At 42.3% G+C, this 26,279-nt stretch overlaps 1 protein-coding gene across 3 annotated transcripts; it reads right to left on the bottom strand.

Moving 5' to 3' along the window:
* Positions 1 to 861: 861 nt before the first annotated feature.
* ST3GAL6 (ST3 beta-galactoside alpha-2,3-sialyltransferase 6) lies at positions 862 to 23,626 on the bottom strand. Of its 3 annotated transcripts, XM_010290002.1 has the most exons (11): positions 23,620 to 23,626; positions 23,304 to 23,403; positions 22,433 to 22,501; positions 21,114 to 21,191; positions 18,071 to 18,174; positions 16,700 to 16,763; positions 10,348 to 10,443; positions 7,983 to 8,169; positions 6,752 to 6,889; positions 3,249 to 3,401; positions 898 to 1,539 (listed from the first exon to the last, which is right to left on the bottom strand). In XM_010290002.1, exons 1-11 carry the CDS (start codon positions 23,624 to 23,626, stop codon positions 1,459 to 1,461), a joined length of 1,077 nt encoding a protein of 358 aa, XP_010288304.1. In that variant the 3' UTR covers positions 898 to 1,458. The 3 variants fall into 3 exon arrangements, with proteins under 3 accessions (XP_010288305.1, XP_010288304.1, XP_010288306.1); XM_010290003.1 differs by lacking the exons at positions 22,433 to 22,501; positions 23,620 to 23,626 and having other exon boundaries at positions 862 to 1,539; positions 23,304 to 23,400; XM_010290004.1 differs by lacking the exons at positions 10,348 to 10,443; positions 18,071 to 18,174; positions 21,114 to 21,191; ... (1 more) ...; positions 23,304 to 23,403; positions 23,620 to 23,626 and having other exon boundaries at positions 1,410 to 1,539; positions 16,700 to 16,755.
* Positions 23,627 to 26,279: the final 2,653 nt, after the last annotated feature.

Raw genomic sequence — 26,279 nt, 5'->3', positions numbered from 1 at the left:
AGCAAATCTGTCACAATTAAAAAAAACAATATATATACACTCTTATGAGAGAATTGGAACGGCATATTACTTGTTCTTCTTTGACAGTTGTCAAGGGCATTCCCAGGCAGATTTAACTTATTCAGCAGGCTTGTCTGAGACAAGCCAATACAGGAAACTGAAATGTCCCAATAAATGTTTCAGTTAAAATCCTGAGTAAGTTCCACAGCTAAATGATTTAGTTCAGCCACAACCTTTAAACCTAAATGTCAAGACAGGAGAGGTAAACAGAAGCCCAATGCTAATTCAGCTGAGGTACATCTTGGATGTTCCCTAGCACACTCCACTGCCAAAAAGGGGACCATTCATTGCTCATATTAATGCATGTCAAAAGTGGAAACACATTACAGCATCTGAGAAAGGAGATTGCGCTGGTTTGGAAAAATACACCTCGATTCCTGGGGAGCAAACAGAAAGATTCACGAGATCCTGTCCTGGAGATCTAGGAATCCAACAAGCGTTGGCTCTAAATTTAAACTCAGGCGCGACCATCTCTCTCCCAGCTCACGTTTCTGTTGTGGTCTGGGGGAAGCGGCTGACACGCAAGGTAGTCAGGACAACTCTTCAGTCTTCATACTCCCTCTTTTCTCAATTTGTGTCAGGTAATCGTTCAGTTTTCCCTCTTTTCTAAAGAGGGAAGAGTCTTCTAAAGAGGGAAGAGTTTTCCTTCTTTTCTAAATTCACCAACTGTAAAATTTATTGGACGCACAGCATGGGGAGTATGGTTTTCCATAAACTTGGTACAACTCGAGCACTGTCAATACCAACATCTCCACAAACCAAGCCAAAGGGTCTTCACCTTCGGCAACGGCAGGCAGCAGTTCAGAGTCGATGGCCAATGCAGAAGCTGTGGCCTCTTCGCTGAAGACGGACGTTCCCTCCTCTGGAGTAGGGCAGACCGAAACCTGTACGCTCTGTATGTTCCCCCTTCTCCCAAACACACAGCAACAATTTATAGGCATCGTTTTAAAGCCATTTTCGTACTACAAGACAGACATTTAAGACTTTCCATCCATCTACTAATTAAACACTGGTTGTCTCAAGTCTTTTGACAGTGTAACTCTTTTGGAGGGAAACATCAAAAACAGAAGTATTCCAGAGAAGTAATCACTTGGAAAGAGTTCTTGCTGATAAATAAGTGATGTGCATCACATTTTTATATATCCCTGATATTTTCAGCTGAAAGTTTCATGCTTTTCCCATTATTAAATAGCTTCACAGAAATTCAGTTAACTCTCTTTGCATTGACAGTCCATTACCATCAGGCTTAGAAGAAGCTTCTGCCTTGGTGAGGTTTCTGTACTCCTTTTAAACAGTAAACAGTTATGCTGCACTTAAAAAATAAAAATGTCATACAAAAAATAAAATTTTTTCAATTCTTGAAAATAGCAATTGTTCTTTGTATTTTCCATTCAGCTTTCACGTCAAATTGACCACAAAGTTCTTGTCTATAAGCTTCTTCAAAAATTTCTGCTCAGCGTTGATGTTGTGGTATTCATTCTAAAGAGATGTGAGGGAATAATAAAAAAAAAAAATTAAATTCAAATTATTACCAGAAGCATCACTTCGTTGTTCTTTCCTTTTAATCACCTGTGCTACTTGGAAGATGCTAAAGGTAGGAAAGCTCTGGGGAAAAGACTTCTTAGCAAAGGCTGTAGCACAGTCCCCCAGGAAAAGAGGTGAGTGACGCTACTGCTCAAAACTAGATTTTCCGTTCGGACACAAACCAAAAAGCATGATCCTTCAGTGGCAAGAAGGCGTGAGACATGGTCTCAGAGAAGTCCTTCCATTACTAAATCTCCCAATTCCTCCCCATGCTTAGAGGGAATGGCTGCGTAACCACATTTACAGCACAAGCAGTCAGAAAATGAGTAATTCTCGACATTTCACGGCAGGTTCCCGAAAAGCACACATCAGGCATTTGTAAATCGGATGCATCCTGCCAAACAGTTTCAAGAAGCCAAAACCAATCCATCCTCCGTGCTGCATCCAGATCCTGGATACACAGGAGACCACTGAGGTTAGTGGAGGACAGCACAAGGGAAGTAAGTTTACCGACAATCTTAAGACATTGAATCCAGTGAATTAAAATGAATATAATACAAATACTGCATAAAAGATTACACATATATATAGTATAATATTTACAACTTAATGCCACTAAAGAATTAATGATAAGGGTTTTTTTTAAAAGTTTCAAGATTTTAGGAAACTTACAGATTAATGTCTATTCAACTTCTGATCAACCTTACCCAAGGTTGGTATACATTGCAAAAAAGCACCTGCAGAGAGGAGCTGCAAAATGAAGGCGAGTTCAGTGTCAGAGGAAAACTATCGCAGAGCAGCAGGCACCTAGGAGTCCTCAAAGAGACATGAGAGGCTCCTATGGGCATTGTCCCTATCCTTCCTCTTCAGGAAAGGGAGGAGGATAGAAAATGGTCCCCACATGCACGGGGCACACACGTGGAAGAGAAAACTGTTCACACTGAGGTAAAGGGCTGCAACAGAGTTGTTCGGAGTACAGAGCTGAAGACAAGAGCAGAGACAAAAGAAAACAGAGGCAGGATTGTAGCAAAACAGGAGGGAGCAGAAGGCATCCCTGATGTTTGCCAACCTCCTGCTGCTCCCTCTCCTGATGAGTTGTGGCTTCCCACCTCCTGGAAGCAGTTCTTTCTCTTCCAAGCCCCCTCCAAGAGCTACTTTTCCTTTCTGTTTTCAATTTCCGAAGTTCAGTTCTTTTCCTAACTGCAAGTTTGTGGGTCTTAACTCCTTCCATTTCTCTTTTCTCTTTTTTCTCTTTTTTAAGAAGTTTGGCAGCTATGACAAATTGTACAAGTAGGTGCCAAGGAAAAAGAGAATGCAACAGAAACAACGCTATTCATGTTCTGACAGTGCCAGCAAATACGCCTCTATGAAGAAGAGCCTCGTAGCCTAAGGATAACACCAGCAAAGCAAAACAGAACATACAAATATAGACGTCTCTCTCACAGATGTTCCAGAATATGGTGTAGCATAAGGAACACAAATATCATTATCACATTTATCAAAAAGAAAAGCAGAGATGAAGAGATTCAAGCAATGTTAAGCCATGAGCAGCCGAACCAGGAGAAGATGGGGGGCCTTTCTGACCTGCAGTACACGCTTCTATCTATACTGACTTGCCTTCCGCACCAGCTGCATTTCTCTCAGCATAAGCAAGTGTTTGTTACCTGCATCATCTGAGACATTGTGTCGTTGCCATAGTAGTGCAAAGAACTGTTTCTGTCAGTGAAGTCGTACTTGAAGCCTGCCAGGTGGACTTCATGGCATATATGAAATGCTAGTGTAATGGCAATTAGTCCCGTTGTTGGATGCTTGGGTTTCTAAAACAAAACACAAAGAGCATGGAGACATAAATAACAGCAGCTTGACAGCCAAAGCAAATCTAAGAACGAAGTCGGTGGAAATCAGGCAGCCTGGCTCTTCTACACACGTTTGGTTTTGAGGTTTGATCCTTTCATGTCTTATAAGGAGCAAGGTACTGCCACAAGTCTTCCATGACCAGGGTTTCTGCCATGTTGGCCTTCCCTGGGATTCTGCGGTTTCTAGTGAGGGCTGAGCCCGTACTGTAGCCCTTCTCTCCACACAGGCATCAGGAAGGTCTCCCCATCCCACTGCTCAGCAACCTCCTTTCATAAAACTGGTCAGGCTTCAATATATTGGAGACCATTTCACCCCATCAAATTTGACTCCATTAGCAGATGTGCTCAGAAGTTTCTAGATGATGGAGATCCAGACGAACAGAACAACATGACAGGCCTCAAATCTTCCTCACACCAAACTGAAAAAACATGAATGCTACTGCTACATAAATTTGTCTGCATTTGAACTTTTTCAAAGCAGGGAAATTCTAGAAGAACACTGCTTTAGACCTTCCCCCACTATTTCCATTAGAAGAAAAGAAACTGTAGATAAAATTGCTCATTTCTCCCTACAGCGAGACAGCTCAGAAGTAAATGCAATGTAAAATATCAAGAGCAGGTCATAAACAGGTTTTATCTGTGCAAAATTAAGAGCACCTAACCGACAATTAGCATTTCTTACAAGAGCACAGAACAACTCATTGCAACCATCTATCCTATTTTGTGATCAAGTACATGACTGTTTTAGCAGCAGCAACAGCTAAAATGATCTGGGGAAGTAAATGAGGCAAGGTTTGTAGAGAGAGGTGAACTCTTTCATTAGACCAGCAGATGAAGCTGCAGGGAAAAAGCGTCCCCAGAAATGGACAAAACTTTCAGGCACTAACACCTTTAGCTAAAATGACAATTTTCTCTGAGACCAAATGAGCTACATGCTTTCGGTAGCTGCAATCAAACCTTAAACTGAGCACAAAGTCACATGTTTTTTGAACTCTTACCCAAGTCTCAGTTCACTTGCTGCTGGAAACAAAGCAGGCAGACCAGTACTGGACAACTCTGTGCAGAAAAAATGCAGATGCACTCGATACAGAAAAATATTTCTTTGTATCGTATAAAAAAAAAGAACAAACCCCCAGGAAAGAGTTACTAACATCAGCTCTGTAAGCCTAATTAAAGTTGCAGAACTGAACTATCACCTTTTATATAGATTTTTTTTGTACTTTTATACAACTCTGAGTACTCCAGAAATAACATCAACTTAAAATGCACTATTGCCCAGGGCTCCTGCCAGTGAGCAATATCACTTTCTGCCCCAGGGGCCCAATATCATAAATTTACTGGTGACTCTATTGCAACGTCCACACTAAACAGGACCCCAAAATTATGTCAGGAAGGCTACACGTCAGGATTAGTGCTATTTGGAAATATCAGGAATATCACGGGTTGCAACTAGCTCCGTTTACCTTTGGCTGTCATAAAGTTCACCTCAAAAGAATACACTAAAAACAGCAACGCTACCTTTAAAATGTATTGTCACGCTAGCACCCCAGCAATACCCAGATATCCTCGGCCTGTACCGAAACGTGTTCAGCCAGGCACGTTTAATGGGAAGGGGCACAGCCCTGCCTGGGAGGGCCCTGCAGCACCTTCTGACTTCAGCGCATCGGATTTTACAGTTGTTCTTCCTGGCTCTGGTAACACCATCGCAGCCGCCAACAGAGAAACGGAGAAGCTTGCTGGACTACGCACAAACGCGGACGGGGAACTTGAGATGGGCTTAACGGAGAAGGCAGAGACAGCGGGGAAAGCAATAGTGGTCTTCGGCGTCTCCCGCAGGGAGGCCGGGGGACGAGGGGCTGCAAGACCCCTGGGGTGGGGGAAGTGGGGTCTGGAGGTGGCGGAAAGGGGCTCCAAGCAGGGACGCGCTCTGCCCCAGCTCCGGGCACGGGCGCCCGGCGCGCAGGAGAGGAGCAGAGGGCACGCACGCTACCCAAAGCGACCGAGGGGCCCGTGCCTCCGTACCAGCTCCAGGACACCACGTGCACCCCTTCGGCTCGCTGACAGCACTGGTCTTGCTTCTACTCCCACTGCGAGGGGAGCACAGGAAGGGACAGCAGGGATTTCTGGAGGCCACGGATGTTCGGTGGCCCTTTGGGAGAGCGTTAGGCGCCCACCTGTTATGCTGCTTTCTTCCCACCCTCGGCTGAAGAGCTGAAATGCCACGGAGCCGCAGCAAGCACGCAGCCAAACTGGGTATTCCAGTTTGAGAGTTAATAAGGGAGGAAAAAGCCACTAGTAGGCTCAAAAAAAGAAATGAAAAAAAAAAAAAACAAAGCGGCACAGAAACTCCCAAAAGCAAAAAAAACCTCAACTCCCTCAAATATTAGAAAGATTCAACCAGAAAAAAGTTGTGGCAGATACTCCACAGTGACAGCCTGTCAAACGTTTCCACACGCGTCAGTTGGCTGATCCCGATGAAGCGGCTCTGCGCAGCGGTGTGACCCCAGGGAACCGCATCTGTGCTGAGCAGCACGTGGTCAGTCCTGACTGCGCAAGGGAGGTCTCCGGCTTGAAGTCTTACAGCCATCAGAAACATTCTTCAGTCATAAACTGACAGTTAAAATGTATTTTTATGTCCAAATTGCCAGTTAAGTCATTACAATGCTTGGCATCATATCAGTAAGTACAAGAATGCTGCTAGACGTACGCTATTAGCGCGTACTGGAATATCCTGTATGGTCCCTAGTCCCTACCCACACTCAGCAGTGTCAAACTGCAGCAGTGTTAGAATTACTAAGTTGTTGGGTTTTGGGGGGATTTTGTTTGTTTGGTGTGGGGGTTTTTTTGGTGTGGGACTTTTTGTTTTTTGTTTTTTGTTTTTTTTTTTTATTTGTTGTTTGTGGGGTGGTTTTTTGGTCTTTTTTTTTTAAGAAAAAACTATAAAACACTCTATATTTAATAATTCAAGACTCCTTAATATTTCTAGAGGCTCTTTGGATTGGCCATGTTCCGATGCCTGTCTGCTTTTCCCAATTTTGTAAAAGGCAGTAACGTCCGTCCACAAAAGTGGTCTCATTTAATACTAATTACAGAATGCATTAAAAAAAAAAAAGAGATTTTTGGTATACAAGTCTACCCACTTTCTTTCTGGATTCCATTTTCCCATCTTTTTCGAGGACCAGCTAAATACAAACTAATGCAATGTAAACCTAAAATATGTTCTAACATAGTCCACTATAATAAAGAGATAATTACCTCTGAATATACTTTTGGTTGCACAAAACTAAACGGCAGAGAAGAAAAAAGCCTACCTCCTTTTTGGGAAACCTTGTTGGGAAATGAAGCCATTCATAAGCTGTTTTTCTGGTGATGCTGGGGTCAAGAATCCTGATTTGACTAGATTTGTATATCATGTTCAGGGCTGGTTTCTTCCAAAAGCCTTTAGCACTCTGTAACAGGCAAGCAAATACACATTTTTTTAAAGGCTATAAACAGTTGGTTTTGGTTTTGCAGCAACTCTAACCAGAGCAAAATCCAAGAGCAGGCGGTTGAAGAAGAGCAGCAGCATTGAGTCTCCCAAAGTTCAACGCACATGCCAAATTGTGCTCCTGCAGGAGAATAACCCACTGCAGCAGCAGAGGCTGAGGCCAGCTGGCTAGAAAACAGTTTTGCAGAAAGGTGCCTGATGGACAACACGCACCAGCAGCGTGCTTGGAGGCAGTAAATGCTCATCGTGTGCGTGACCACGTTAATGAAAGCATAGAGAACAGGTAGGCAGAAGCTATCATTCTCAAGTACTTTGTACTGGGCCTTTCTGCGGTCTCACAAATGCTGTTTCAGGCTCCCTCCTGTGCAAGACAGTGTCAAACTCTGGCAAGCTCAGCAGAACGCCACTAAAATGGCCAAGTGGCTGAAGCACACAGGAAACGGGAAGGGTCTGAGGAGGCTGGATTTGTTCAAGCTATCTTCAACTATCTGGCAGGGGTTTACAAAAAAAGACAGGATCAGACTCTTCTCGGAGGTGCACAGTGAAAGGATGAGGAGAAATTCTTTCCAGTGAGGGTGGTGCAGTACTGAAACAGAGATTGTAGAAATGTCCCTGGAAATACTCAAAACGTACCTGCATGATGCCCTGAGAACCTGGTATGGCTTTGAACTTGGCCTTGCACTCTTTCAACATGGTTTTGGACTAAAGACCTCTAGAGAGAGGTCCCTTCCAACATTATTCTGCAATTCCACAAAGTGCGCAAGATAAAATAATCTGGGAAATGGCTGGAGCACGCATGTTAGAATATGAAACAGCGCTAGGAAGAGGATTAAAAGGTACTTCCAAGAGGAAAACTGCTTTGGGATGAGGAACTGATCAAACATGTGGGTGAGAAAGAGGATAAAAGCATTTATGGGAAAGGCATATTGAGCAGACTGACTGGGAGATCCAGTGCTTCCTCCAGCTAGGAGGACTACGGTTAAAAGCAAAACAAGATAACTCACATGAGAGGTGTGTGGCAAGCTGAGCCAAAGCACATGAATAATTAAACTCACTATTTTCTGGCCACCTAGTATCTCCCAAAGCCACTTCAAGTCACGTGGTTTGAAGACGATGAGAACAACAGTTGTATTAGGGTCATAGTGGATTGGATCCGAGAAGATGGATTCCGGGTAAGAAAGGCGGAAAGTCGTCCTCCTCCCAACATCCTCTTCGTACCCTATAACAGGGCCATTATTCATTCTGCAGAGGACAGAGACACGGAGATGGCAATGACTACCCCACCCACGTCCTTACTATGCGGTGGCTGGCACACACATTAGTCTGTCTGAGAGAGCGTGTCCAGGTACCGGAGCGTTTAGTGGCCCAGCATTTACTTATCACATTACATGGTAGATGAGCCATTACCAGGTGCACTCACCCTCTAACTCAGAGGGATCAAGCACGTACCGGAACTTGGCCAAGGTGGTTTAGAATACAATCACACAATCGCTTATTGTGTGTCACTTGAGCAAGTGGCCTTCTGATTTGGCTCAAATGCAGAAACTGGAGAAGATCAAAGAGCGTATATGGCTTGGAGAAGTACCCATTGCTCCATTCATGATCCAAGTCATACAGTAGGCAATTCAAGAATGTTTTAATACTCTTCACTGTCTACAGCATATAGGAACAGGGATTATGACTGTGTACCTGATGCCAATACATCTTTATGTTTGCTTGGGTTTGTTTGCTTGGGTTTGTTTGTTTGGTGGGTTTTGGGTGTTGGGTTCCGCCCCCCCACCCCCGTATTTGCACAGCTGGCACTGGTTTGAGATATAACAGGTTAATAAGCAGTGAGCAGGTGGGTCAGCGCTCTCTGCTCTGAGGTGTTAGAGGGGCTGTGTTTAAGTCTCCATCTTACAGTCTTTGCTTTGTGGGTGCGTTGCATATTCTTTGGAGAATTCAGGCAGTCTCTGCATGCTCCATTCCTGCCAGTGTGACTGAATGCTCAGAACAGGAGGCACATGGTTTAGGAGTAAATGTTTGCAAAGCAAGGTATGCAGACAAGGGAATATTTCAAAGTTTTATCAGAAGTTGTAATTAAATACGGAAACACCACCTCTTTGCTCAATTCACAGTAAACAAATATTATATTTGTGAAGCAGTTTTGAATTTAGAGCTGTTTTTAAGTGTGTGACACCAGTCTACACAAAAATTTCAATTTTAAGAAGAGTAGATAGATCTACAAGGAGCCCAAATACTGGAAATAGCTTAAAAATAATCCTCGGAGCTTCCTTGCATCATTATACTACAGTGAAAATAAGCACACGGTGGGGTTTTTTTTTTTTGTAGAGCACCAAGTTGTCAGGCAAGTAAAGTTTCCTAAGAATGGGGATATTATCTGGATCATATTCTATAATTTTAAGTTTATAAGGGGAGCTACAGCTGAAGAATTGCATGTATTTTTCCACCTTATCAGTATGCTTTCACATGCATGTCAAACTCCAGGCTTTGTATACAACTTTCTAGGGTAGCGCTTGAAGACTGAAATACTATTACTAAAATGAGCATTAGGACTGATGACAAGGTAACAAAAATGAGATTTTGTTCAATGTTCAACACGATGTTGAAGCAAAGTGAAATGGCAGCTCAGAAGTTTTAGTGAAAGAGCACACTGACAGGGCACCTACAGGTACACGGGCTGTTTAATCAGTTACCATCTCAGTTCCTGTACAGAAGAAACTGATTTATCTTTTTATTAATGTGCAGAAAATTCTGTTATAATTAGCCAAATAACCCATTTTCAGTTTGCTTGGCATTTGAGCTTCCCCCATGCCCCTCACCTGTTCTTCTCTGAGCACTTCCCCAGTTTCCCTAGTCCAGATGCCTCTTCTTCAGACCCCAGCATGCTCCGGTAGGTTGAGGCATCTCATAAACTTCCAGCATGAACTAACGTGCTTGAGAAAAAGGGGCAGACATCAACATCATCCTCCAGCCCACATGTGCCTTGGGAGGGACTTCCCAGCATAAACATCATGTTTAACCCACAAGCCAGCGCAGGGGTCAGACAGGTGTGGTGCGGGAGGTAAGAGGCAGGGCTGCCCGGGATGCTGGCTCACAGCGAGGGGCACATGCAGGGCTCCAGGCTGTCACATGCTTGGACCCATCCCTGACGGCAGCGTCTTGCACGTGTGCATCCGTGCACAAGGCAGACTGACCACCCAGCGATCCTTCCTCCCCTGTATCGACCAGTCTGTGTAACAACTCACTGACCCATTTTTTCCTAAATTGTTTTTAAACGAGGGCTGAGAGAGAACAAGTAAAACAGGAAGTTTTATACATTTTCATTTGTATAATAACTGAACTCCAAAGCTACTGGCTGACAGGAAAAGTTTGTTAATTCTTTGCATGTACACAAAATGAAAAGGAGATACCATTTACCTTATTATCACATCGTATGAGTCAATTTTCTCCCCTAATGTCTTATTTCGAAGTACTCCTCCATTACCGACCACAACACACCGTCGACAGGCAATGCTGTGGAACAAACAGAACTTTTAATATGCACATCTTCCCCCGCTTCATATTGTTATTAATGATATATTTGCATTTACCTGGCTTATTTACTAACTTAAGTCCCGTATCTTTTACACTCCTTGGCCCCTACAGAGCAGTCTCTCTATCACACACTGAGGCAGCTTTCAAAAAAAATGTGGCTGCATTATTTCAGGGACTGCCAGAGTCAGGAAACAGCTTCTCAATGTAAAACTGTTTTTATACAGGTCCTTTTTCTAGTGGTTTGCTGTTTCAGATCATCTAACCAGTTGGTGATACGGGTGCCATTAGATAAACCATCTCCCACAATGCTTCAAACTTGTCCCAGTCTGGGGGTATACCAATCAGGATAGAGTATGCCTGGAAAAACTAACTCAAATTAAGGTGCTTCTCCAATATTGTACAACATGAGATCCCCAGCATAAGCTAAAGCAGCAAGATTTATGTTCACAATTTACCTTACAGGCCTCTGAACTGTACATGTGAAAAACCTTAGCCCAATGACACATGTGATGGCTCTTCAAATTAATATAATCATGTTGATTTTTCTCCCTCTATTTAGAAAGTGCTGTCTAAACTTGTTTAAACACGTGCTGAAGTGCATGCTGTCATGAGGTATACACTTGATTAAAAGCTGCATTCTCATATGACTAGATTCGAATTAGATGGCATTACTAAGTATATAAAACATTGAACTACTAATTAGACCTTATACCACATCATATCAAAATAGTAATTCCTTTCAAATTTGGAATATATTCAGAGTTAAAAAGCACCCCAAAAAATATTATGCAAATGCTAAACTTATGAAAGTAAATTCTAATGGTAAGATTTTCCAAGTTATCCCAGGTTTTCTAAGTGTATCTTTTGCTCTCTACTGTCTTATTCCAATACTAGTAAAATATATACTTTGCTAAAAAAAAAAAAGCACACAGACAGGCTTGCTGGTTTTTTACTCAAGAACTTTTGCCTCTTTAAGGGAGGTTTACATCCAAGATGTAAGATTGCAAACACATCCTTACAGAACAAGCACATCATTTTTTGTTGTAAAAATGCTTCTTTATTTAGCACAAAAGCCGTTCAACTTGGTTGCAGCATAAACAATGGCAAAATAAAGATGTTGGTATTTTCTTCAGACACAAACAGGCTCACAGCTTACTGAGGATGAGCCACCTCCCAAGGTCCCACTCTCATTGTTCTTCAAATAACAAAAAGGCTCTATGCTATTTCTTACTGTAAGGGACCCCAGGACCATGTTGCAAAGACGACTATAATCTGTATTAAATGCCCAGTGTGCAACTTTATGCAGACTAATTAAGGTCTTTCTCCCAGATAGTCCAACCAGCTTTTTTCAGCTGAGGAGAGCATTATTCAACATCAATGAAAACAGCCTGTTCCAGCCGAGACTGACCGACGTCTCAGTGTACAAAGCAGTTCCCTGTATTTCCGACAGAATTGTTAATGCAGTTATGTTGTACAGCATGTGGACTAGGGAAAAGAAGCTGGGCCTCAAAGCAATGCTGAAAACCTGACGCTTACAGAAAAGGTGAAATAAGAATAAACGGCAACTGTAAAAAGCACTGTATTTCAAAAGAAACGCTGGGATGGCACCTCCTCACCTGCTGCGCTAGGACTACATCTGCTATATAAATAGTGCTGCTAAATGCAGCTTTCAGGGTGGGGTGGCATGGAAAAAACTGGCACACCTTTCCCTAGTGTTGCCTGAGCAGCTCAGTAGAAGCCAAGAATTCATAAAAAGATTTCCAGCTAATGCCACAAGTCCACGTGGCTCAGCACTTCGGAAATCAGAGGGGTGAAAAGCCGTTGCACCAGCCTGTCCTCAGTATGCCCATTCCCTCCACACCCACAAAACCCTCCCCTCCTTACTGCAGGACTGCTTCAACCCATTCATTTTCAAATTAGTTTTTCAATCTAGTTTTGAGATATCCTGAGAAAGCAGGCTGATGAACATAGTCCATCTTGCAAAGTTTACAGTGGGAGGAAGGGAGCAGAAGTTACCCTTTTCCTGAATTACGCTTTGTTACTTGCAGCTATATCATAGAGCTCAAGCAAGATCCTGGGCTACAGTGAGAAGAAACAGGAAGGAAAAAAGAAAACTGGACAAAAAACATGATCGGTAAGTGATGAAGGTGGAATGAGGGAGAAGGGGAAAAGCGCAGAATTAGCGTATGGTTGCATCACGTTTCCCTGTCATTTACAGCATGCCTCTGTAAATCACTGAAAGTTCAATCATCTCAAACCTCTGAATTGAGCATCGCCAAAAGTTATGTGGCCACAGCTGGGTAACTGAGGTACAAACCTCATCACCACAATGCAAATCCTAAACTGCTACTCATACTCCAAATCCTGTGGTACCTCCTGACTAGAGCATCCATCCCCAGTGCTTGGTGGACACCATGGTTTGGCAGTGACTGAGAACACCATGCATGAACTCATCTTCAGGTGAGTAAATAAAAAGGTAATAAGAAGCCAGAAAAATTGCTCCTAATCTTGCTGAATATTTTCTTTTATAAGAAAGATACTTTATACTCTACATGGTGTGAATTCTCAAAAACAATGTCAAGTCCATTACGAGTGATTTGTAATGTTCTGACCCTGATAAGCAGCCAAAAAGTTACTTTGAGAAGGCAACGCTTGTTCTGTCCCTTTAGATGAACTTGAAGAGATTCCTTATTACATATCTTCTAACTTTTGGCAGAGGGTATGATTTAAGAAGCTTCTTCGCTATGTGAATCCCTAGCTATTGAAATAATGCCTTCCACTCCGGTATAAAACAGAAGAGCTTTTTGGTTTCCCCTCTCTGCACTGTGCAGTTGTGATGTAGCAGGACACATTCTGGGCAGGGAGGGTGAAAACATGACTTTAGAGCTGGGCAACTGAGGTTTGCGCAGTTACAGATGCTGGGTAGCTGCTCTCAAATGAAATCCTAACTCTTCCCTCTTACTGACAAACGCAGACCAGATCTTGTTAGCGGCCAAGAACTGACTAATACTACTTGTATGGAAAACTGAGTGAAATTTGAAGTTTGATTAAGCTTTCAAACTCCAGTGCTCTTAACATGCATACTCAAAGTTATCAGCTACCTTCAAATAACGAATGAAGCATCTAACATTGGCATGTGAACTTTTGAAACAGATAAAGTCAACAAGCAGATCACATACTCCTGAGGAACTGTACATTAATATAGTCATGAATACAGTCAAACAAATCAGAAAGACCAGCTTTTAATCTCTGTCAAGCTCAGGAAGTTGAAGCGGGCCAGATCAAACAGGAAGTCTGGCACAAATGTGCTATTTCCGAATTGTCTCCTCCCCTTAGCTCCCACTGCCCCCCAGTATTCAAGTGTCTCCAGTTACAGCCATAGGTCTATGTCCACAGTAGAAAAAAGTTTCCTTTTTCATAACTTTTTCAATATTAAGAAAACCCAAACAATCACTCCAAAGGGTGAGTAACCCTCACCTTTTCTCCAAGTCAATAAATTGGCAAGAAATAAATTCAGATGTCCAACATCATCAGGTATGCTACAAGTGAAATAGACTAAATATCTAGAGGTCCAGCTTACAGCCACCAGCACAATACTGATGAAAGTGAAAAATATTAAGACCTCAGCTATAACAATTGCCATAGCAATGGTCTGAGTGACTAAAGGGATTGCATTTAGATGTTGGAGATTGGTTACCGTGCGACTTGCATCAGGATCCATTTATACTCTAAGCAGATCTCTTAACACCTAAGTGCAATCCCTTAGTCACTCAGACCATTGCCTTGTTCATGTGGTGTACAAGAGCCTCTTAATCTCAAGATCAGGCATTAGTTTACATATTTTGTTTATATGGTGAAATGCTATAGGAAACATTTTCCTAGGCTAAAAAAGAAAACCATTGTTAAATGGAAATGTAGCCTTTAAAGGTCAAAAGGCTTGCATCCTCCACATTCCACTGAAATACTGTTTCTGTGGAAAAGGAAAAAGAACATCTCAAACTCAACTCCTTTAACACACACCCCCGTAGTCAGTTGAGGAATGCAATTTCCTTTGAGGTTATTTGGTAAAAGGAGGATGCAGAGGCCACATTTTGTTGACTCAGGACTGTGTAAATGCATTTGTAAGAATTTACTGCTGTTGAGATTAGAGTCCTGAGAGTGTCCAGTGAGTAATTATGATGAAATGGGTAGAGCAGGTGTTCAGAGGTGACTCTGTGAATACACCCCTAGCCTGGAAAATCCTTCTCCTATGGGCTATTCCACTGAAGTTTGTGACACTGTTCAGTTCCAAAATGTTTTGGAGAACTAGACCTTTACCCAGTGAGAATTCCACTTAAGTTTGGAAAAAGACATTGTTTGGAAAAAAACCCTTTGTAGGTAAAACTGTACATAGTGAGTTAAGTCACACACAAAGACAGCAATTTGGTGTCAACCAACAACAAATACCATAGATTTGGTGCTCATATAGCCTAATACTTCTTAAAATACTTTATAGCAGGTTCTTCCACTTTGCCTCAAGAAAACTTGACAGGGAAATTCAGTTTGCCTTCTGCCAAGAAGGCTGAATTAGGCAGCAGCATTACAAAGCTGCCTAATAATTCTGTATTACTGGAGGACATTGTTAGGATTAGTTCCCAGAGTGTTTCACTTTTAAAAGCCACTGTATCTCCGTTAAATGTATATATAAAAGCTCTTCCCTTCTACAGTGATTCATGCCTTAACAGTACTATACACAAAATCCAATGGATCCAGAAAGAATATATTTTATGAAGTCATTGTACATTTGATTTGTTTATATTACTCCCTAGTAAATAGTAATAGTTCTCATTTTGCTTCAGTACTACTGAAGTATATTACTTTTATTAAAATGAAGCATATCTCCCAGAACCACTAAACATACCTATATCTCAGACAACCTATATTCAAAGGTTAAATACCAATTACCTTACTTTTGATCTACAGGACAGACACTTCCATTTAAAAGGTACTATGCTGTACTGCAAGTGTTTCTACTTCACAGCCAAAACGACTATAGTGCTGAACTTGTGATTTCAGGAAATTTCTAATACAACATTTGGCATTCTCCTTCAAACTCCAGACAAAAGACTAGCCTTTGTCAGCCAATTCAGTATAAATTTCCCCAATTATCACACTCCTGATGGGAGAGGAAAAAAAAATGAAACCCCCCCATTTTCTATCACCTTAAGAGTAAACCTGAACATCCTAGAAATAGATACTAAACACAGGGAAAGGAAGAAGTACAGCAGGTGAAAAAAAAGAAAACTGAGTATTAAAACAAGATAATTCTTAGGCTTGAACATCAATTATTTGTTCATATTCCACGCAAGTTTAATTAAAATGTGATCCTGGCATTTGGCCTGAAGCAACAATCTTCTGTTTGATCTCCTTGTTTAAAAAACAAAACCAAGTACAGCCAACCTCAGCACTATTTGCATTCAACTCTATTAAGAAGTCTACATATTAACATGATATATGGCAGGTTGTCAGCCTGTTTGCTAGACACACACACACACAGACAGACCCCGCAAAACCAAACAAAAAAAATCCTGGCAGAATTGGCTTCTAACCCAGAGTTTTAATCTCATGCATGGGAAGCGAGTTATCTAAGGCATGCTCCACTCCGTGCCACACCCTGGTTATTCCCAAAATGCCAGGAACAGCCTTGGCTGGCTGCTTACAATCTCCCCCATTCACTGGAAAAGGAAGCTGAGCACACATACAAACAAGGGTGTGCAGCAGTCCAGCGGATGCAGTGGCACAGGGATATGCGTAAGATTTCTTTTGCGTAGAAAGAGTCATTGATTTGCGTCTGCTTATCTCAAACATTCTCTAGCTTACACTAATACTGACTTTGAAAGAGGAGATCCCATTCAGTTTCTAAAGGGTGGTTTCACTTCCCTCAGGTATGAAAAGATACTACAGGAAGATGGGACTTCATTCAGTTAGCAAATTTCTAACACACTTATAAAAAGAAAACTGTAAGTTCAAGCTCCCTCACAGAAAAATTACTCTTGAATGCTGGTGCTCTGTATGTTTAAAACCAAACTTACTTCAATTTTTGAGTCAGTTATATATTGCTTGGACACTGTCAGTCAAATCCACATCCTGGCTAACTTGATCCATTACAGGATAACACCACTGACATTCATTTTCAGATAAATATTAAATATTAAAAATGCAATGAAAAGAAACAGTAGCAAATAAATGACCTCACCTGTCACCTTCATTGGAAAGCCCACAGTTCTGCACTCTTGAAAGGGCTAAACGAAAAAATTGCTCTAGAAAGCAAATACAAAAGAGTATTAATGAAAATGTTCAGTGCTTTCCAATATAAAAATAAGCATACCACCCTGCCTAGAGCATTTTCAGACACAGTAGTTTTTACGCGCTCTGCATAAAAACCAAGAACGCTTGTAATTTAGGGCCACAGGTCAATCAATGATGCCAAAAAAATTAAGGTTTATCCGAGCTCCTCTCTGGGAAGCTTCTCCTGCCCCAACACTCCCCTGATGGAAAACAGTACAGGATTTGTATCAAAAAAAACTTTTGTTACAGTAAATAAGTGTCATTAGAGTATCCAAGACCTGCATCCTAACTGACCTTTTTTCTTCTCCCCACCTTCAGCTGAAGCAGCCTTGACCCAGCGGGGGCTGCACAGCCAGAGAGAGCAACAGCATTATGTGCCTTGGGAGAAGACATCAAACCAGCCTGTGCTCACTGGCAAAGCTGGGCAGAGGCACCGTCCCAGCTCTCCCCCAGCAGGCAGGAGCCTGCTGGACGCTCAGCGTGCCTCTGAGACGGGGCCTCAACTCATTCCCAAACATACTTTTCCTCACCGCAACCTCAGAGATGTGGGAAAATGCACCATCCTTGTTACACTGATGGAGCGCAAATCGAAAGTCTAAAGCCCAAATCCACAGGGTACTAGGAAGGTGCACTGTTCAGTGTTAAAAACTCTGAGACTTTACAGCCCTTTCCAAAAGGGCGACCAAGACCTTTAGGGTCTCTGGCCCTCTCTACTCTGCCCTGACCAATGCGGGCAGCAGGCAAACACTTTGCATGGGTACAGCAGCCATGCCATGGCAGGAATACCCCCTGCAGCCTCAGTGACACCTCCCCCGGTGGGAGAAGCTAGCCCAGTAAAAGGGAAATTTTGCTGCTCTAACTGCCCCAACCTGGGGACTTCTGCCTCAGTAGGACTCTGGATCCCGATCGGCTTAGGCGTGTTGATCGAACCCCATCACACTGACCCAGCTAGTATTTCACCTAGCCAAGCACTAGCTAAATACCTACAGCACTCCAGCCCACACTCAAATGAAAGGAAGCTGAATAAGCTCCACTATTCCTCACTCCCACCTTTTCAGAGCTTCTCTACTAAGAGGTACAACCCCAACATCGTGTTTTATTTGTTAAAAACAGGAAGGTGCCAGGTCAGAGGGACTAAACGAAACCATTAAGCCACTGTTAGATATGCCCAAAAGGATTGGCATCAGTGAATAGGAAAGACCAGGACCAGAGATTCAGGTGGTCGTACACGCCATTTAGGTATTTCTGTTTGAAAACAAGGTACAGGGGGAACACAAACCTGCTCTCTTTATTCCGTAAGGTAACTCAAACTTATCGCTCCCGTGGAACTCCGCCACTCTGATAAAGTCATTAGCACACAGGAACGGGTATATTTTGTCAGCACTAATGAAGGGAAAAAGTAAGAAGTTTCAAATATCCACATGATGTATTTGAATAAACCAATAATTTATTAAATCACTTTTTTTAAAAAGCTTTCTTTATCATACTTCAAGTATTATCAATTTTTAAAAGAAGAAAACTCATGAACACAGGGAAAGAAAGCAAGTGACAGAAAAGGGGTAGATTTTATAATGGAAAATATAGGTAAAGAATGAGATAAAATTAGTTCTCTGCTAGTATAAGTCATACTGAGTCATTAAAATTGCATGACTGAAAGCTTATACCATGAGACAGCATATTTAAGAGAATACGTAACCCAGGAAGACAATAAATAACTTCAAGTTTGAAAAGTATGTAAGAGAGGCAGGAAGGAAAATTAAGAGTTGTTATTATTATATATGGCAATTTAACAAACAAGAATGGGATTTGAAACAAGTGTTTTAACGTGAAAATACCATCTCCTGAAGACATGAGCTTATTTGAGATGAAGCCCCATTCCAAACAAGCGGCTGGCACTTTATGGCTGTATTGACATTAGTAAGTAGTTTGGGGCAACAAGGGTATAACTATACAGGAAGAAATCATGGAGTTCTCGTGTTCACATTACGCATCTCGGGTTTATTTTACTCTCGACTCATTCTAGTAGGGTCCCACAGATTGAACACCCTTTCGCAGCTCCAGCGCACCAGGTATGCTCCTGCAGCGCACCAGCGCACCTTCTGGCTTAGCCAGAAGTCAGATGTGTGAAAGGAACCCAGTGCACATGTGCCAGGGCCACCCTGCGATAAGAAGCATGCCATGTGGTGATCACAAGGAGGTTTGCCTCAAAAAGCACATTCCTCCTGCAAACTGGAACATGACAGAGTCACACCTTACAAGCATCAAGATAGAAAGAATGGGTCACTTCTTCCTTCAGAAGACAGGAAGCACAGACAAGGGTTCTCTCATAGCAGGGAAAGGACTCTTATTACCATATCTGACAAGTCAAGCTAAATGAATGAAGAGTAGACCCAATCCTGTCACATGCTACCATGCCCTTGGCTTCACCTTGGAGGTGACACACACTCACTGAACCAGCTGACTTTCTGGGATCCTGCGTAACAGGTCTTATACTGAAATATTAACACAGAAGGTCACAGTCACAGTGAAAAAAACCTAGTGTTGATAATAATTACCCACTGCCAGCACAGGACTTGTTTCTCCATTAATATTAATAGCTGTTAAAAAAAAAACCCCTCTCTCAGTTTCACAAATCAAGTATTTCACTCTAAGCTCTATGTATTCAGAAGATCCTAACAGTAAAAAGAAAACAAAACGAAATGAAACAAACAACAAAACACCACAGCCCACACACCAAGAACTGGGCCATAGGTTAACTAAGCAAGATCAGCTAACTTTCAGGCATCATGCACTAAACACCCATATTAAATTAATAACCTGCCTTGCCATCCAGAAACAGCTGGTAAGCTTAGACACAATAAATAATTTACCTACTGCAAAGAGATTCTTAATTCTAGTTCTTCTAGCTCTGGTTCCTTTCCCATAAATAATTCTGCCAGGTTAGAAATCCTTTCAACCTCCCCAGGCTATTACCGAAGTGCACTGACCAGATCTTCAGCTCACACAAACTAGCCCTGTAAAGGAGCTACAGAAACATGCAAGAGACTTTGGCCTAGCTCTGCATCTACCTTCTCGCTGTGCATCTCCAAGTCCACCCATGCCCCCTTGCTCACCACGAGAGCTATCCTGCTGTGCCTGACAGAGACAGCCTGGGCACACTCTGGGGGCAAGGGATCTAGGACCACCTCTCTGGGCCAGGCAGCTAACTAGAACTCAAAGACTACAGGACTGCTTTGGGGAGGACAAAGTTGAGATCCTTCCATGTTCTTTAAAATAGCAGCACTGAATTAAAGACATGTTTTCTTGTACACAAAAAGGACCAAAAAAAAAAAAAGCAATGGTTTCTTTGCTTGGAGCTTTAAGACTCGATCAGCTAGGACTTGGTCTAAACATCTTCCCAAGCTTTCTCAGGGATGTACTCAATGTTTGCTTAGGTAAAACAAAGCCAACAACATAGCCTGTCTGTTTCTCATCCTGTAGAACTTCCTTGATCTCTCTCATTGAAGACTTGGACTTCTCTTGGACTTCTAATAACAAAAACTCTCAGTATTTCTTCACAAACATCTTGGATGCACTTTTGTGACCAGACACCTCCTTTGTTTTGGGTTGAAGCTCTTTTTTCATCCAACTGCTTCTTTACAAATGAAGCTTCCTATGAGTACCTTAAAGTGGAGGATGCCTACAGACAATTCAACAATACTATCAGAGGAACAAAATCATAAATAACCCCAAATTTCATTAAAATTAAACTCCACTAAAATTAAAATTCCATTGAAGGGGAAGAGTCTTACATCATTAAAGACTGGATGAATTTTTGCACATTTCATACTCCTCTTTCCAAATAACTTGAAGATATTTTCAAAACTTCTCTGGTCCCGAGCTGCTACAGAAATACTTAGCTACCAAAAAAATCTTAATCTTTTAAGTCCAGGTTCTCAATAGCAAAACAACTGAGTTTCAGTCTTGGACATGAGGGCTTCTTTTACAGGGAAAGCATGGGAAAAATAAAATTACAGCTTGTATTTCAATCATTAAAATAGTTTCACTGTTACTAGCAACAATATCTGAAAAGGAAGTATTTATTCAGTACATACACCAGCACATTGAGCTAGTTGTATGATCAGCTGAGATGCTGATCAGTGGCAAGCTAAACAATTTGTGTTGCCACAACCAGGAAAAGCAGCAATGAACACAAGCCCAAAAGCTGTACTTCCAGAGGCGAATCAAAATGTGAAATGGTCCAGAATATGTAAATAGTCCATTTCTACCTCAATCAGCACAGCCTATCCTCCTCCCCACCCTGCTTCCCACAGAAGACTCACCCCAGCAAAGATTCAAATGCTGGTTTCAGGAGACAGGTGTCCAGAGTGTTTCTTCTTTCCGCAGCCGTAGGTGGCAGCCTGCAAAAGAAGAATTTCAAAGAAATAGCAAGAACAGGAATGGGTAGCAGCAACAAGGCAGGGAAATTTGGGCAAGCCAAATTAAGTAAAAGCTGATTACTGAGTTAACACCACACCAAATTTTCATGATTACCGCTGTATTATAAAAACGGATCTTTCTCAAGGGCTTTTCTCTCACAGTGCTGCTCCAATGGGTCTACAACCGCCCTTGCTCAGCAATTATCAAAGCAGCCATAACCAGAGGTGAGATCTCTGGCCCACCTGCAGAGAAGCAGGACACCCAGCCAAACCAGATAGCATCACCAGTGCTACTCAGAGAAGAAGGGGGAGTCTTGCTTGGAGAGGGTAATAGACAGCACCACATAGGGTATTTCCAGGAAAACAAGATTCTTTGGGGATAAGTCATTCCTCTCATAACAAGGCTAAGACACTTCTAAGCACATTCCCACCTTGGTAATTTAGCCCAATTAATAACAAACATGAAGCCCAGAAGTGAAGGTGAAGTTCAGTGCGAGCGACATGTGCATCTAGGCTGCATTAAAAACAGAAGGATGAAACCACCACAGTAGAACCACAAGCCAAACAGACCATTAAGGTTAATTGCTTTTGGTAACCTCAAGTTGTCATGTGAATACTGACACTGAGAAAGCACCCTGTGAAATATATCAGCTGGCCAGCTCGCTGCTTTCCAGCATCAGCCTCTCAGACAGCATTCTGCAGGACAGCTTCAGAGAGAAGAGACCTGCTTTTAAGTTTTAGCATAAGCACTCATTAGTCCCACAAACCTAACCGAGGAATTTACTAGCACAAGATCTGCTTATGCACGCACTTGCACATCACAAGTGAACCACAGCTGCCATTTATTAAATTTTAAGCACAAAAAGTCATCCTCACTGAGGGTGCTAATTTTATTCAGATATAACTCAGAATTGCAGAAATTTGGAAGTTGTAAACAAATGTCTTTCCAACAATTCATTGCTTGTTACAGACAGTCACCGTAAGTGGCCATAAATATTAACCAAACACTGGAAACATGACACAGACAAATTCCTTCTGCCAGACGCGTTACAATTGTGTTCATAACAGAAACAGTCAATGGACACAGCTGTACAATAACCAATTTCACAGGGAGCCTATGGACAAAGGCTATAGATTTTAGTCTCAATCCCTCTCACCTACTCAAAAACCAACCACCCAAAAAAACCCCACCCACCACAAAAAAAATTAACTGCTGAACTTACTGGGTAACTCCACTAGTCTCATAGGAAGGAGAAGCCCTCACAGCGGAATTCTGTCCATAAAAGCTAATCCTGCAAACAGGGAAATGTCATAACACTGTGGGTTGCTATAAACGGAAATCACAACAGAAAGCCATTCATATCAATTGCATGCTATACACAAGACAAATAGAAGCACATCAATCACTACTTTTAAAAGCTATCATGATTATCTACATAACACAAACACACTGGTCAGTCCCTGTAACAGCTGTGCGAAGGCCAATGGAAACTCAACTTCTTCGATAAGGACCCTGAATTTTAGGTTGCAAGCCACCTGTGCAGTGCATCCTGGAGACAGTGAAGGCTCACTTCGCACAAGGTTGCCGCTGGGACTCAACAAATTTTAGCTTTTCAAAAGGTGCCCATTACACCTGCAGTTATTCCCGTGTGTGGAGTAGGTCTCTCCCATCATCATTTATCAGACACCTAAAGGAACAAGGTAACACTAAACACGTGGAGTGAGGTGCAACAGGGACACAACACACATAAATAAGATCACTCCTCACCTGAACACCTATTTTCGTGAAACACAGAGGGGCTCCGTATCTCTGAGGTCCTGACCTCTCCATACAACTAGGCTCAAATCAACTACTAGGTTTAAACGTGACACGAGGCAAGGGGCGACAGGACAGAATGATCATTCATTCCCTCACCGTACAAAAAAACCCAAAACCAAATACACACACTAAACACAACCACAAAACACACAAAGTAGCAATCACTTCTGTTGATTACTAGTGAACAGTTGTTCAGCGGCACAGCAACTCACAGCCATATCTCTCACATAGCCATGAGGGTGCCTGCACTATAAGTGAACAAAACATCACCATACCAGTAGAGGTTATTTCTCCACAGATTTCCATGCAGTATACCATACATAACAGCAGCAGCCAGGATAAAAAACAGAAGAATTCGTTTCATGACTGGTAGACCTGAAATGTAAGAAAAAACAAAGAAAACAAAACAAGAAATTTAAGTTCAAGTTATGCTATTGAAATGAACTTTTATAAAGCATCCTGAAACCTATGAAAGGAAAATCATCATTATTACAGCCATTCTACACCACCACAAACTTGATGGGAGATCACTCTGGTTTATTTCTCACACAGAGTCCCAGTGACAGGAGTTGAACACTGCTCTGCACCTACCACACATGCATACTCTGCACAGTAAAACAGAAGCATTTAGAGTGGCTCACTCTAGGTTGTCCCTGAAGACACATGAGGAAGATGGGCTCCTCCAGAAGCATGTCAGAATAGGAGCTCCTTTCTGTCCACAGACAGCCCAAAGAAACTGTCCTCTTGGGTCAGAAGGTGACCTTTACAGGTACCTGCGCTTCTCTTTCTTGCACCACCCACTATCAGTTTCCATAATTACACAGTTAAACAAGCATTGGCACTTTGCAGGAGGCGGATAGGCTGCTGCCGATGAAGCAGAACAGGGTATGAGCTGCCACACATTGCTACTGGCTTTTTTAGGATCACTGAATATCCTTAAAGTCTGGGTTTGGACATTTAAAGCTGCATTGAAGCTGCCTGCTTATGTCCTCATGTCCTGCACAGTCTCCACCTTCTGACACAGGCCAGATTTCATTGCTCAAGTGACAGAAAAATGCTATTTTCACACATTGCCAAAGTTAGTAAGTTCCACAGATTGAGTCCTAAGTGATGGAGAAATAGCGGAGAAAGTGTTCATTTTTCAAAGAGTTTTAACCTCATTACACAGTCTAGTAAAAGAAAACCTGAGAAATATTAGAAGCTCCCAAGACATGCCGGGGGAAAAGCAAGTCCTGCACTGCTCACATCTAACACACTGAGCTGCTCTTTCAGTAGCTATGAATGAACTGTTGTTACTTAATCTTCTGAAAGTCAAAAATAGCCATTCTGGCCACAAATTACTGTGGAAATTTCATCAAGAGCCATATTATAGAATCATGGAATCTTTGGGTTAGAAGGGTCCTTTAAAGGTCTTTAGTCCAAGCCCCCTGCAATGAGCAGGGACATCTTCAACTAGACCAGGCTGCTCAGAGCCCCGTCCAACCTGACCTGGAATGTCTCCAGGGATGGGGCATCTACCACCTCTCTGGGCAACCTGTGCCAGGGTTTCACCACCCTCATTCTGAAACACTTCTTCCTCACATCTAGTCTAAATCTGCCCTCTTTTAGTTTACAACCATCATCCCTTGTCCTATTGCAACAGGCCCTGCTAAAAACTCTGTCCCCATCTTTCCTATAAGCCCTCTTTAAGTACTGGAAGGTTGCAGTAACATCTCCCAAAAGCCTTCTCTTCTCCAGGCTGAAGAACCCCAGCTGTCTTAGCATTTCTTCATAGCAGAGGTGTTCCATCCTTCTGATCATTTTGGTGGCCCTCCTCTGGACCTGCTCCAACAGGTCCATGTTTGTCCTGGGCTGTAGGCTCCAGAGCTGGACACAGGACTCCAGTGGGGTCTCACCAGAGCGGAGGGGCAGAATCACCTCCCTCAACCTGCTGGCCACGCTTCTTCGAATGCAGCCCAGGATACGGTTGGCCTTCTGGGCTGCGAGCGCACATTGCCGGCTCATGTCCAGCTTTTCATCCACCAGTTCCCCCAAGTCCTTCTCAACAGAAAGGACCTGCTGCTCTCGATCCCTTCCTCTCCCAGCCTGTACTGATAACTTCACTGATACCCTATTATTTTCATTCTCCCCCTGTCATGGTAAGCAGGTTCAATGTACACAATGCATAAACACCTACTTACATATCTGTGGTTTAAAGTGAAGGTAACAAACAGCTGTCCAGCAAAAACAAGCCATATCCAAATACACTGCTGCATTTTCCAGGAGCAGAGCCTTTAGCTTTATGGTTTGGGTTTTTCCCCTCCCTTTTTTTTTTCCCTTTTCTTCTTTTTTTATATTCCATGTTGCTTTTTAGAGTATTTAAAGTTGCTGTTATTTTAAACCTGTGTTAAACAGTCCTAAGGCAATAAAACTCAAGGTAGATACAGTCCAACTGATTTATAGCAATATGCTTTACACTACTAACATCTTAACATCATACTTCCCAGTAAAGGCCAAGAAACTACTGGAGCACAGCATTCCGTTATTAGAGATTGAGAAGCAAACTACTGCCACCCACGTAGTTTCACCTCTGAAGAAATACCTAACAGTGAACCATTTGCTACAATGACTTGAGTGCGACAAGCCACCGCTTCCTTATTTATCCCCTCCCACCTCCCATATCCTTCACAGGCGTTTAACTGTAGGGTCAGAGATGGGATTTTATAACAGCATCTACCAGTAACAAAGCCATGCAACGGCAATTATGGCAAGCTATAATCTATCCATGCAACGGCAATTATGGCAAGCTATAATCTATCAACCTGAAGTATATCCTCCAGACTGTCCAGCTCTATTCTGGGTGAAACGCTCACAGGCTGCAGCTGTTGCAATTTCAACCTTTCAGCCCTTCTTGGGAAGTAACACTGCCTCCCTCACAGCTCCAACTCTCTTGACTCTTCCTGAAAAGTCGCTGCATCTTTTTTTTTTTTTTTTTTTTTTTTTACATTCTCAACTTCTGGAGCAAACCCTGAGTTTTTAGCATAATTTTCTATGAGTATTTCCCTAAAACTGCAAGAACACTTGAAGAAAACTCACCTACTGCGTTCAGTCAAGTGTCATTAACAGCAATTGAGTCATTTACTTGAAAAAGATACTGTGCTCCCTGGGTTCTTCCTTTCACCGGCAGCATTTTTACCCCCTTGTGTTTTGCAAAAGTTTGCTAAAATATCCCACCAAAGTGGAAATGACTGTTTACTTTTTATTCCCTAATT

This window comes from Phaethon lepturus, unplaced genomic scaffold (assembly GCF_000687285.1).
Source record: "Phaethon lepturus isolate BGI_N335 unplaced genomic scaffold, ASM68728v1 scaffold21776, whole genome shotgun sequence".
NCBI lineage: Eukaryota > Metazoa > Chordata > Aves > Phaethontiformes > Phaethontidae > Phaethon > Phaethon lepturus.
This window is presented reverse-complemented; position numbering and strand designations above follow the sequence as displayed.

Coding starts and splice junctions, on each gene's coding strand:
- ST3GAL6 (XM_010290002.1), bottom strand. Junction 21,192..22,432: donor GAGACTAGTGGAGTTACCCA/GTAAGTTCAGCA, acceptor CTTCTTTTGCAG/GCTGCCACCTACGGCTGCGG. Junction 8,170..10,347: donor TCATACGATGTGATAATAAG/GTAAATGGTATC, acceptor TGTCCTCTGCAG/AATGAATAATGGCCCTGTTA.